Source organism: Brachycentrus maculatus, unplaced genomic scaffold (assembly GCF_059751285.1).
Source record: "Brachycentrus maculatus isolate JH-2025_06_01 unplaced genomic scaffold, ASM5975128v1 h1tg000241l, whole genome shotgun sequence".
Lineage (NCBI taxonomy): Eukaryota > Metazoa > Arthropoda > Insecta > Trichoptera > Brachycentridae > Brachycentrus > Brachycentrus maculatus.
In genome coordinates this window covers 503,412-517,368 of record NW_028280992.1, presented here as the reverse complement: position 1 = coordinate 517,368, position 13,957 = coordinate 503,412, and the positions used below count along the sequence as shown (strand labels likewise).

The following is a 13,957-nucleotide window of genomic DNA, read 5'->3' as shown; positions in this document are numbered from 1 at the left end:
TATACATTAAAAATTAAACCAAATTAGTTATTTTACAATAAATATGATATTGTGTTGCATAAACGCGGTGTTATCTTTATCGTTACTCACATAGAGGCAAGGTGATCAGTTCTGGTTCAGGTGTTACCAGGTATCACCAGTCCAGGGTGACATTAAATAAATATCAAAGAGAAATATTACTTATTTATTTCCAGCCCTGTGGGAATTGAGCGTCTTGGAAACATTTTCTTTTTAGAAATTCAACTATTTTTTTGTTGTTGTTTAAAACTAGCTGTTTGAATAATGGAGTTTCTACTGTATTTGAAAGTAAATATGTAAATATGTAACCTTAAAAATAATTATCAATTTAATAATGCAGATGAGTTACGACGCACCAACCGTGTCTTCTGATGTAACCAATGGACGGTCAGTACGATCTTCATGGATACACTGGATTCCAAAGACAAAGCAGCGGCCAAGTGCGCCTTTGGAAACTGATATAAACTGAAAGTTCGCACCATCAGTTCAAAGGTAAAACTCATAGAGTACTGTGCAGATAGTACGGTCCATGATGAGTTTTACCTTGAGACCAACAAAATGTAAATGTGTATATTGAAAATATACACATTTACATTTTGTTGGTCTATTTTTTTGATACCTTAAATGACTAATAAATCGCAACAATTTTTTTAACCAAATGTTTTTTATTCATTAATTTCATTTCATTCTTCTCTGCTTCTGGCCCTTATCTCCAAGTAGTGCATAGGGCAACGCATTGAATTGATACAGTGTTAACTCTGGTATGATTGTTTGAAAGTGAGGTGATCAGTCCTAGGCTATAGCATCTATAGATGTCCAGACTTACGGATATAGTAGGAAAATACGTTTGATGGGATATAGATGTGAAGGACCTCAGTGTGAATTTACTCTCCTACTGCATTGACAAATTTTTGATGGGGCCATTTGCTCTAGTTTATTAAAGTCGCAGTTTTTCAAACTCTACACTGTTTTTCTTATGAAATGTAGAGATTATGAAACCAAAGGTAGTTTAGGGCTACAAAAATCAGTTATTATTATTTTATTAGATGATAAAGAATGTTAATCACCTCTCGATAATTGATCACAGGGTAACACTATCAAAAAATAAAAACGATTTACTCAGCAGACATGTATTTTTTTCTTTCTTTTTGATACCTACTATTTTTTTAAATATATAGTTAGAAGTAGGTACTTGCACATTCACAGAAGTACCTACATAAATATTGGCTGAATATTTAGTACTTACCTATGTCACGAGAAATTGTATCGAATCGATTTTGCAACTGGCAGCATTCACGTTCTAACGTCATGGGAGACGTTTTGTGTTATCAAAAATCTATTGTTCTCCTATATTATAGAGATTAAAACATCTAAATAATTATGGTGTTTCGTATAATTGGAATGAGGCCAAGAGCTAGGGTTTTCTAATGGTGATTTTGTGTTAGTATGCTTAATTCTGAAAAAGAAAATACAAGTCCTGTTCCTCCAATGTAAGTACACCAAAAAAATTACAGTCTATGCGTGATTGATTTTAGTTGTAATATCGTTTCAAATTGCTGTTTGCACATTCTCGCTGTTAGATTGAACGGAATTCTTTTTTGTTCCGTTCGAAATCTTCACAACCAATTAATTTATTTAGATTTTACACATTTTCCGTGATTTTCTTTTTTGTTTTTCGATTTTGTTTTCTTTTTATTTTCTTAATTTCGATAGTGGGAAGGAACAGGACTTTTTGGCGGATGCTAAGAGAAGATTGACATTAGATGTTCCGAACAAAATAAGCAGGTAATTAATTAAAATTTGAAGAATTTAATTAATTTTACGAAATATAACATTTTCGCAAGATGTAATAATCTAAGTCTATATATTTTGAGGGTTGGTCTTTCTAGTGAACTATTTACTTGTTGTCTAATTGTCGCGTAAATGTTTTACCCGTACAGCTACATTACTTCCTACACTAATTTAAATTGCAATCATACCGTAAAGTGGTGTAATTATAAATACAACTGTAGTCAAGGCTAGTTCATACCTTAATCAGCATCATAGTACATGTTGTGTTTATCACTCTAAAATACTCTGTTTTATGGTTTTGGTGCTCAGTCAGTTTATTACATGTTTCACACTTCTCTTGTACTGCACTGCTAAGCCAAGGGGGAAAGGATTTACAGATATTTTTTGGTTTATTTATGGTTTCTTTTTGTACTTTTTTTCCCTGCTATTTTTTTTTTGTTTGCTTTTTGAATAAATAAAATAAATAATATTAAATCCCTTACTGCTACCACTGCTTCATATAAACACAGTGTTATCTTGATCGTTTATACATGAAGGAAAGGTGATCAGCCCTCCGGTTCAGGTACCAGTCCAGGGTAATATTGAATAAATAATAAATACCGTGAAAAAAATCACTTATATTTATTAACCCCCCCTGGGAATCGAACCCGGGACCTCCAGAACGGTAGCCGAGCGTGCTGACCATTACACTACGGAGGCGGACAATTTTTTTTTAAAATACTTAATTAAAATAATAATAATAAAAGATGCATCGACTACTGGTAAAACTCACTACCAACTACTCATGCATTTTTTACAAAACCAACTTATCAACTGACCTTTTAATAAATATTCCTCTAAATATTTATGAATACAAAAGACGTCTCCTTGCATCAAAATCTACCATGGATTGTTAATATAAATATATAATATAAACAAAGAAAAAATATGGTTTTGTTTGCCCACCTCCTGATATTGAATATTCTATTTTAACACATTGTTGTCAGGCGGTTTTTTCATCAAACCCGACACTAATAATAATCTGACAGTCTGCCGACCCTCAGTATACTTAAAAATACCCATTTAAGCCTTTTCCGCAAACAAAGGATAGTTGTTGACAAAAATGTCATCTCTTTGTAGAGAAAAAAAGGGTTTTTTTCAATCATTTTTTTTGTTGGTATAACTTAATCTGACTAGTTTATGCATCTCTAATAATAAAAATTATAATGTATCTCAGTTTTTAATACGGCAGGTTCCCGATTTACCAGGATTGCTTTAAATGATGTGTTTTAAAAACTCACATAACACATTTTTTAAAAGCTAAAATGCACAATCAATACTATACCATTTCATAGAATGATTCTTCAATTTGTTTGTGTCTGCCGTAATATAAATAACCATAATAACACAATTCACAGATGTTTTATTTTGTTAAAATAATTTTTCTTTTATTAGACTTGTATGAGCTGGTTATATAATCTTCAAACCCTTATCCGCACCCCAATGGTGCATAGGACACTGCATCATATATACGCAGTGTTATCTTGATCATTAACATATGAAGGAAAGGTAAACAACCCTCCGCTTCAGGCCCCAGTCCAGGGTAATATTGAATAAATATTAGAGTGAAAAAATCACTTATATTTATTTGATCACCCCTGGGAATCAAACCCGGGACCTTCGGAACGGTAGTAGCCGAGCATACTGACTATTACAGTACGGAGGCAGTTATATAATAGGGGCTAATAATCACCCCTGATGTAAAGAATTCGCAAACACTGTCACTTTCACAATGCACAAAAATTCAATATCTGTATTTGTTAAGCTAGATTTCTTTTTAACATCCACCCTGGTGAATGGAAAGCCTATATTATGCACTTTGATTGTTTTTTTTTTTAGTAATTTTGTTTTTTTAGTGCATTTGAGTAATTGAATTAATTCCCATCCTACATTTTCTGTTGTATTTACTTTAAACTTTATAATGTGTTTGTGGTAAATTAGAATATTTTAGTTTTATTTGCATAAGTATGAGAATTGGTGAGTATGATATTGTCATTTGGCATCTAATACTGCAAGTGTTATAGTATAAAAATATACTGAGTTGTTGATTACATAAGATGACATTTTTTTCTTTGCTTATTCTTTATTATAAAGAATATTTAAATTATTCTTTATGTGTAATATTTCAAAGCTTCACAACCGCTTTTTAAATTTCAATATCCAAAACCCCAGAAAATAAATATATTTATAATTGTCATCCTATATGATTTTTTTCTCATTTAAGACATTATAAGCAATATCTTGTTGTTGTTTTTTTTTTGTAGTGGTAGATTGCTGCATTAAAAATAATTTTATGAGGAAAGGTGTATTTATTTGTAATATATGAAAGTCGAATATCACGGTTTTAATAAGTATTTTTTTATTATGATCTAATATATTAAGATTCTTTAAATGTATCCATATTAATTGAATTTATTGATAGGTGTGTATTAGGTTGATGCATAAGTAACGTCATATGTTTTCATGAAAACAAGAATGTTTTTTTTTTTCGCATATACTTTACTAATTTAGTTGATTACATATTTTCAATTATTTAAAATGACTTTTTTCCATCTTTCTGTCAACTTTTTAATCCCATTTGAATATAAACTTTCGGGTTTCGATGCTAACATCGTTTCTAGTGCTGTTTTCACCTCCTCCGTTGTTTTATTTTTTTTCCATTTTAATCATTTTGTAAAGACAAAAAAATGTGAAAATCAGAAGGAGTTAAAAATCAGGAAATTAATGACAGTTATATTTACATATAAATAGGGTCTGTAGTTTTTGATTTGACAATTTCTTTATCAAATGTACATTTTAAAAACAATCAACAAGATATTTGAAAATAATCGGTATTAAAAGCTACCAATTAATTAAGGTATCGTTGATCATCATGAATTCTGATAAAATAACAATTTTAATCATGTAAGCCACAAGGATATCTTTAAATCAATACACTTGATTGATTCTGTGTCTTTTTCTCCCAAAATAAATAATTTTAAGTTGGTAACTCTGGTAATAAAACTGTTTTTTTAAAAACATCCAGTAATTATATGTAAAACAGGCAATCTAACTATTTTCTTCAAATGCTAATAAATCTCAATTTTTTAAAAGTAAATATCTCTTTTTTTATGTACGAGAATAGTATATTTATTAATATTATTAAAAAAGGTACACCATTACAGTATTCCTTTCTTTCTTTTAACCCTTATCCGCACCCAACGGTGCATAGGGCACTGCATCATAGCGATGCAGTTTTATTTTATTGTTAATTGTATGATGGTAAGGTGATATGCCCTGCGCTTATTGTACCAGTCTAGGGTGAAATTAAATAAATATGAGAGTGAAATTCTTACACTATTACACTCTTAAAGTATTAGGGACATGAAAACGTATTTTAGTTTTATTGTTACCCGGTTTGATTACAGTCGTGAAGTTAATAAAATATACATAATTATATTTCATTATTCAAAGCTGTAATTTTTTTAACTGACAAGTTGTAGACATGCATTCAGTTAGCAGGTCGCACTCATTACATCGACCTTGCGTTCCAAAGGTCAGATTACTGCTGATATTATTAATTGTGCATGTAATTAAGACATTTCGTCACTTTAAAACGGAACTGTCCTATGCAAAACACCTATTTTAATCCTTCAAGACACTTTAAAAATCATCATTTATAAAAAAAATAAAAAATATGTAATAAAGTTCTAAAATCATGAAAGGTATTTATAAGAAGTTTTTTTTTTATATATAAAATTATATATTTAATAATTAAAGTGATGTACCAAGCTCCATTTAATGCAAAAAATATTGCCAATTCTAGTTTAATGAGAAATTTGTAATTTTCATCAGATTTTTAGTTTTCCATACAATTTTTGTTGTTGTGAAAATGAGTTTTTTTACCGTCATATGTAACTCCAAACAAAATTATCATTTTTTTTTATTTGTATTTAAAAGAAAAACTAAATAGCATATTCAAGCAAAAATAATGTTTTTTTCCTGTTAATTATGAAACTTTTTCAACCAATGCAATTTTATTTCTTTATTATATTGCATATTTGCCATGATTTATTATAGCTTTGAATTAAACCCCGCATACATCTAAAAATAATAACTGTACATTTTTTTCCTCTCCTTTAACCTTTCCAGGAGTACAATAATTGTTATCTGGGGAGTGGTTTTTTTTTACATTAAATATGTATTTTTTTAAAATATAATCTTTGTATTATGAAGATAGAAATTATGTTAAAATAATTTAAATAAAAAATAAAGCTCGCCATCTCTAGGTTTTATTTTATGACATATGAAGTAAAATACAAATATCCACAGATGTCATTACTATACAAATTACATCATAAAAACTGACAGATAGACTTCGACATTCATTAACGTCGATACTCCTTTGAGGAAAATTCGCATCGACGTTCATTTACCTCCCTACTCCCGGAAAGGTTCATTTCGTTGAATAGTGGATAAGGTTATTAGCCTTCCACATTGGTCATCATTAGGCCTATGAATTCGGATATGATATATCGCTCACTCCTTTCAACAACGTCATATATCAAAAAACTTGATTTTTCAAGAGATTGTTTTTTAAGTTTAAAAATATAATCAAATGTATTCAAAATAAATACCATGCCACTTATTGAACTTTTTACTACGCAACATACCTTTTTAGGTAGAACCAGAATGTTTTTTCTCCATTAGAAAAGTATTCAGTATATTTTAAAAAATAATTAAACAATACTTTTTCTTCAAAATGCAAAAACAACACTTTCTGCCCTATAGCAAGTAAATGTTAAGTTAAAAATATGCTGCTTTTGCTGGAATATAGTTCATTTTCTGGGCATTCCAAAAACATGAACAATTGAAAATTGACGATTTTTTATATATGACGTCGTTGAAAGGAGTGAGCTATTTCTGTTTTATTTGGTATTTGATATAAAAAATGCAATCAAACTCAATGTTACATTTAGAATGTTCTGTATTACGGTAATGATTTATTTGTTCCGTTTTTAACACTCAACTCTTTTTTCCTTTGTTTATTGACCAATGTAATTTGGTAGTGGTATGATTCATATTTGTTTTTGTTACAGTATCAAACATGTTGCGGTCCACTGACATACATAATCAATTTGACATAAATATGTGTTGAAATAACTTCCTACAATTTTATATTTCAATTTAATAAAGTACCGTAGAACGGGGCTACTTGATCTTTTATGTGTTACTTGAGCCCAGTACAAAAAAGAGATTTAAATCTGTATTTGGTCTACAATAATGTATCGACATGATTCATTGTTTCCCTGACAGGTGACACTTATTGTCACGATACATTCATTATTGGAGACCAAATACAGATTTAAATCTCTTTTTTGTACTGGGCTCAAGTAACACATCAATGTTCAAGAAGCCCCGTTCTACGGTATGTGTTTGTTTGCAATAAATTGACCTACATGCTATTATTCGGCATTGCCGTGAACAATACATGTTTACATTTTATAATAAATAACGAATAAACATTAAAATTTAAAAAAATATAACTGTATCGGCAAAAGCTAAACTGGCAGTACACAATGAGGTCCTGGTTCCATCACTGATATATAGAAATGAAGCATAAAGTTGGCAAGGGAAGGATGAAAGAAGACTAAATGTATTCGAAATGCGATCTCTCAGAGTAATGTGTGGTAAAACGACGTATGATAGGTGTTCGAATCATCAAAAATCAATTGTGACTCATGCTTTGATGCATTCCACATCGAAGCCCGTGTCATAATATTTCATACAGTGTTTGAAAATGATGCGGGATGCATCAAAACACATGTCGCTCACTCCATTCAACGTCGTATTTCAAAAAACTTGATTTTTCAGGAGATCGTTTTTAAAGTTTAAGGATATAATAAAATGTATTAAAAATAAATATCAAGCCACTTATTAAACTTTTTAGTGTGCAACAGATCTTTTTAGGTAAAACCTGAAGAATTTTTCTCCATTTGAAAAATATTTAGTACATTTAAAAAAACTATTAAACAATACCTTTTCTTCAAAATGCAAAAACAACACTTTCTGCCCTGTAGCGGGTAAATATTAAGTTTAAAATATGCCACTTTTGCTGGGATATAGTACATTTTCTGGGCATTCCGAAAACATGCCCAACTGAAAATTGTCGATTTTTGATATATAACATTGTTGAAAGGAGTCAGCGATGTCACAATAGATTTTTTTAAATAACGGTATTTACTGAGTAAAACTTGAATTAAAAATGGATGTAAACATTCTTCATAAATATAGCTTCTCTAAAAGACAGAAATTATTATGCCTCTTTTGATTAAACTTAACCTTATATAGTTTTGTGACAAATTTTCATCTTACTGGATGGATTTCCGATAAGTTTCAAGCATAGATGTTGCAAACAAAGTTTTACTTGAAAATATGGTTGATGTTTTTAATTAAATAATTTATATACCTCTTCGAATATTCAGTAATGTAATTGTCAATCATGTGTTTCATTACTCATGTGTGTGATTATAATCCAGGTTTCGGACCTCACATACTAATATAAGAGTTGCTGCTTAAAAAAAAGCTCCTTTACATCTCACCAATAGATAGATGTCTCTAGTGAAGTTCTAGTGATTCAAGAACAAGGTTTCTAAATTGGTTAATATATATAGAACTTCCAAGAATTTAAGTAGTGTGGTTGTCAATAATGGGTAGAATGGTGAATGTTACACTAATAATGTTAATAGCACTGTAAATTTCCAAAATTCCATATTCCAGTTTATAAATTTCTTTCCAGTGTGTCCGTAGTGTAATGGTCAGCAGGCTCGGCTACCGTTCTAGAGGTCTCGAGTTCAATTCGCAGGGGGGGTCAAATAAATATAAGTGATTTTTTCACTCTAATATTTATTCAATAAACCTTGGACTGGTACCTGAAGCCGAGGGCTGATCACCTTTCCTTCATGTGTTAATAACGATCAAGATATCACTGTGTTTATATGATACAGTGCCCTACGCACCATTGGGGTGCTGATAAAGATTTGAAGAAGAAGAGAATAGATTTCTTAATCTATTTTAGATATCAATTGAATCTGGGATTTTTCGTTTCAAATATAGGTATCACACGCATTTAAAAATAATTTTGCACAGATGAATGGTCTAATCGTCCTAAGCAAACTAATTTTGTAACATAACATTTATGCTTGTTCAACAATTTACACGTTCATATTGTCTTTCCATAGATGTGTTAAAATAATCTAGCATTTTCAAGCAAATATTTGTACAGTTATCACATCTAATAAAGTTTTATATAGATAGTGTTGTCTTTCTTGTATAATATCTCTCTATCTTTGTATAGCATTGGGTAAATAAGTAGGGTTATGTTATATAAATTAATACATTAACCCTTTGACCGATTTGCTCGTACCACAAACATGCAAAAAAATGGGCTTTTGCGTATTTGCCCGTATTTAGTACGGGCACAAAAAAAGAGAATTTGAACATTTTCCCTTATTATTTATTACCTTGATTACCATGGGTTACCGTAGTAACGGCGGTAGTAGTAAATTATAATTAACTTATGAGCTAGAAGTACTATATGGAAAGCCTTTGTGTATGTAAGAACAGTTTTAAAAGTAGTTAAAAATTCTCTTTGTTTAAACGTTTAATAAAAACATAAAAATATTGTAAGAACTGGAAAATATTGTTATTAAATGCTTAGCAATAAAGCATTGTTTCATTATCAGAAACAGCTCAATCATTTTACCGTATTATTTTATGAGATCTAGTGATTTAAGAGTCCACTACAGTGATGTGTATGCACTGTACAAGGACTCGTGGAGTCACCCATTGTCGATTATTATTTCATATGTTTCAAACATATCGCACGCCTAGATCAAAAGAGTATCAACTCAGATAGTTTTTTCAGTAGAGACGAAAAACGTCGCCGGCGTAAAAATGGCGTAATGTCGCCTTATGTAATAGAAATTTTCTGTTTTCTTTTATGAATGAACAATGCATATTAAAACATTTCATACAAATGGTCTAATTATTCTAAAAATAGGATTTTTTTAGTTATTACTGTTTTGTACAGCATATTTGAAGTTTTCTCTCTCATTATTTCGACGTGAAATGAAATAAGTCAAAATAAACATAAATTTTTCGTGTACTTGAGTCATCAAAATGGTTGCAACTCGAAATTAAGCAGTGCCGTTTGATCAAGATCTAATCACCAAAACTGTCGCAACTCGAAATAAATCTGTTTTGTACCACCAACGTATGTCTACCCCGCTCGACTTTATGGCAGTTATTAAAAAATGCAACTGTTTTAGTCGAGGGGCTCTTTTATTCACCAAAAAGAACATATAGTGCTTTCTTTTGAAAAATATTTGAATATTGACAAATCGGATATATATATATATATATATATATATATATATATATATATATATATATATATATATATATATATATATATCCGATTTGTCAATATTCAAATATTTTTCAAAAGAAAGCATATATATATATATATATATATATATATATATATATATATATATATATATATATATGCGTCTTCGATTGTTGAATCCGAATACGTGATTATCTAAAAAATCATAATGTTTCAGTTGATACACAGTTTTGATCTAGGTGTGCGATATCTTAATATGAAATAAAAACCTGCTCTTTTCCAAATAAAATCTTCATTGAAACTTATCGATGAAAGGGTTAAATGTGTGATTATTTATTTGTCATTCTTGTCTACTTCATTATTTATTTCTCAGTTAGATGCAGTTCACTGCACCGTAAAATTAATACCGGCCAAAAACAGTTGAATACCCAAATGTAATGTTTTTTTTGTTTTCTTGCATAGTTGATTTTTTGGTGATTGGGTTCTTTTGTTTATTATTCATCAATGTTATATTGGTTTTATTCTTATGTGTTATATTGGTATTATTCGTATGTGTTATATTGGTATTATTCTTATGTGTAATATTGGTATTATTCTTATGTGTTATACTGGTATTATTCTTACGTGTCAATTTAAATTTTACATACATTGACTTGTGCAGTTTTTAATAATTTTCCTATGCCGTTACAGAAAGAGTGAGCTAAATCGCAGAAGAAATGCGGTTTTTATGGCTTGTTTCAAAATTAACTAAATTATGGAAAAATATAATGAAAAAATCAAGAAAGGTGTGTTCAGATGATTTGGGCATGTGAATCGAATGAGTGAAGAAAGGATAGTTATACAAATTTATGAGGCGAATATGATTGCCTAATTGAAAGTGTACCCTTACATTCTAGACATAATTTTTTATGTCAGTGTGTAATGAATAAAAAAAAAGGAATAATTAAATTTCTTGTATTAATGTTTTATTTGGGAGTGTAAAGTTTTAGTCCCTGACTCATGTTCATACTCTCTTGTCTCAAAACACGTCCTTGCAAGTATAAACATGAGCCGCGTGTGAATGCTACACACAAAAAGAATAGTGTGTACTAGCATCTCCAAAAAGAAATCTCACATTTTTAATAGACTTGTAGTGTATATATTTGATTTTTAATTAAAGTTTTACCTAGTAAATACCACAATTTCTTAAAATCTACTGTGACACGTGTTTCGATGCATTCCGTATCATTTTCAAACACCGTATGTGAAGCTTATTCTAAATTTTAAAGTTTGGCCCTTGGGACGTTAAATAACAATATGACAATGACTAAAACCTCCCCCTTATTATCTATGTTCCCACTGATAAGAAATAGAAATAAAAAATAATAGTAAAAATTAAATAAATAAATAAAAATAAGGAAAAGCTCCTACCCCCTCTTCAACCTTCAAAACTTTAATTAAAAATGGATAAATTTTACCACAAAGCGACTGCCGAATCAATTAATGAAATTATATATTTAATGTAAAATTAAGCAATGATTTTTTAAGTCTACTAAGTTGTATTTTATTGTTAAAAAAACACATAAAATAAATTTTGCGACAGTTGTTTCGCCTAGTTATGGCATTTTCAAAGGAATGTTTGAAACATTCGTTTGAAAATGCCTTAACTAAGCGAAACAACTGTCACAAAATTTATTTTTGTTTTTTTTAACAATAAAGTACAGCTTTGTAGACTCAAAAAATTAGTGTTTGATGTAACATTTAATATATAAATTAAAATGGAATTCTACAAATTAAATGCCAAATCTATAAATACTTTTAGGGTTTTATAGGATTGCTATTTTGTGATTGTACAGCATCTTGTGATTGTTTGCGATATATTAACCCTTTCCGGTCCCCCAAAATGAAAAAAAAAATCTAGGTAGACAGTTACATTCCAATTGGAAAAAAATCCTTTGTCCTCTGCTCCACATACTGTTGTAATAGATACGAGTTACAAAACTCAAGCTTAAAATTTAAATAAATAATACTAATGATGAAAAAAATGTCAAATAACATCCGACATGGGACCTAAGAGGGAAAAATCGATGTCGAATGAGATTCAACATTGGACCAGTAAGGGCAGTGAACATTTTAACTATATATTTATGTTTTATTTGGAATGTTTTAGGCGAAAATCTGTGGAAAATCTTGTAATTTCATCTCACGATGCCATTGGGCAAAGCATCAGCCATGCCTTGTCTTTCTCCGGAGCTATCACTCAACAAGCGTCTCAGCACACTTCATCAGAACACAGGTTGGTTCAGATCTAAGCATTTTCTTCTTTTAAACTTGTAATTCATATCGCTGGTTCAATGCCAAAGGGCCACAATGCAAAACAAAAATTAAACTCTTTATGCTTGCAAAATTTGGTGGCAAGTCGAACACCCTGTATAGTCATATGGCAAAAGGGTGTCTTGTAAGATTATTTTATTTGAATAGTGTGAAAAAACAGCAAAAAAATAACATTTAAAATTTTAAAAAATCCATTAACCACTCTCATTAATTCCTCTCTTTTTCTTTTCCTTCCTGCAAATTCAATTTTTTTATACCATACCCTTGCCCTTTTACTTCCTTCCTCACACACATACTCCCACTGTTTTTATATTTTTTTAATCTCTTAATGTTTTAATAGTTATTATAACATAATGTGGAATTGTTGAATTGGCTTTATTTTTATTAATGTAACTATTTTTGTTAATGTAATGTAATGCTTATTATCGTTAATGTAACTATTTTTCATTATGTACTTTTTTAAATGTAAAGCTGTACAATTCCCGACCAAATAAAATTAATAAAAAAATAAATTTCAAAAATGGTATCAAAATCGTCAACATTGTCATATTCAAAAGACACCCATGATTCCAGTGTAAAAAAGGGACATTCATAACGCTCGAATCATGGGTATCTTTTTCGAATATGAAAACGCTGCCAATTTAGATACCATTTTCGTAATAAAGAATTTATTTTTTTTGCCATGTGGCCCTTTGGAATTTGACCAGCGATATAGTGCATACTTATTTGTTAATTTTTTTCATTTTCATCATTTTTGTTTTCTGTTAAAATCAAATATTTGTAATTTTTATTAGCACTTTAATCTATTTATATTTCTATTTTCTATTGTATTCTGTACAGTGCCCTTTATTATAACCTAAAATAAAATGTAAATCCACACACAGGCCATGCCTTTGTGGGATCTTTTTTTGTATTAATTTAATATAATTTTTTTGTAATTATAATATATTGTGAAATGCAAAAAAGAAGAAAAATAAATCAATCCAATTATTCACTTATAAGTCATTCCATAATAATTGATCAATCAAAATCATGGGGTAATAATATTGTAATCACTAATCAATTTTCAAAGAATTTAATTTGCTGATGATAATCAGATAATGATGGAAAGTAATCATCTTTCAGTGTAAAAAAATAAGATTGTTAGAAACACCTGAGATATTATTATCTATCCTTGAAACCCTAAGGGCGATTGTCTACTACACGGGAATTCACCGTCCGGCAGTACGGTTTTGAAAAATGAAAACGACTACGACAGTTTAGCGTGATCGAATTTACGCGCAACGTGTTCACGACCGATCAAGAACTTCGATCCAAAGAAAGATGGACAAAAGCACAAGCCAATCGTTGTTTTAAAACGCTAACTGACGTGCTGGACGGTAAGATTACACGGAATTCCGGGTAGTG

General features: G+C 29.9%; 1 protein-coding gene across 7 annotated transcripts in view; it reads left to right on the top strand.

Annotated features, from left to right (window-relative positions):
* The first annotated feature begins 1,309 nt into the window (after positions 1 to 1,309).
* LOC148306451 (protein Aster-B-like) overlaps positions 1,310 to 13,957 on the top strand; it is a 44,269-nt gene continuing 31,621 nt past the window's right edge. For 4 of the 7 annotated variants that reach the window (XM_088265024.1, XM_088265022.1, XM_088265026.1 and 1 more), the window contains exons 1-3: positions 1,310 to 1,508; positions 1,732 to 1,803; positions 12,387 to 12,512. In XM_088265024.1, coding sequence (XP_088121150.1) covers positions 1,465 to 1,508; positions 1,732 to 1,803; positions 12,387 to 12,512 — 242 coding nt within the window. In that variant the 5' untranslated portion in view covers positions 1,310 to 1,464. The remainder of the gene's footprint in view (positions 1,509 to 1,731; positions 1,804 to 12,386; positions 12,513 to 13,957) is intronic. The other 3 variants (XM_088265027.1, XM_088265025.1, XM_088265028.1) reach the window with 1 other exon arrangement.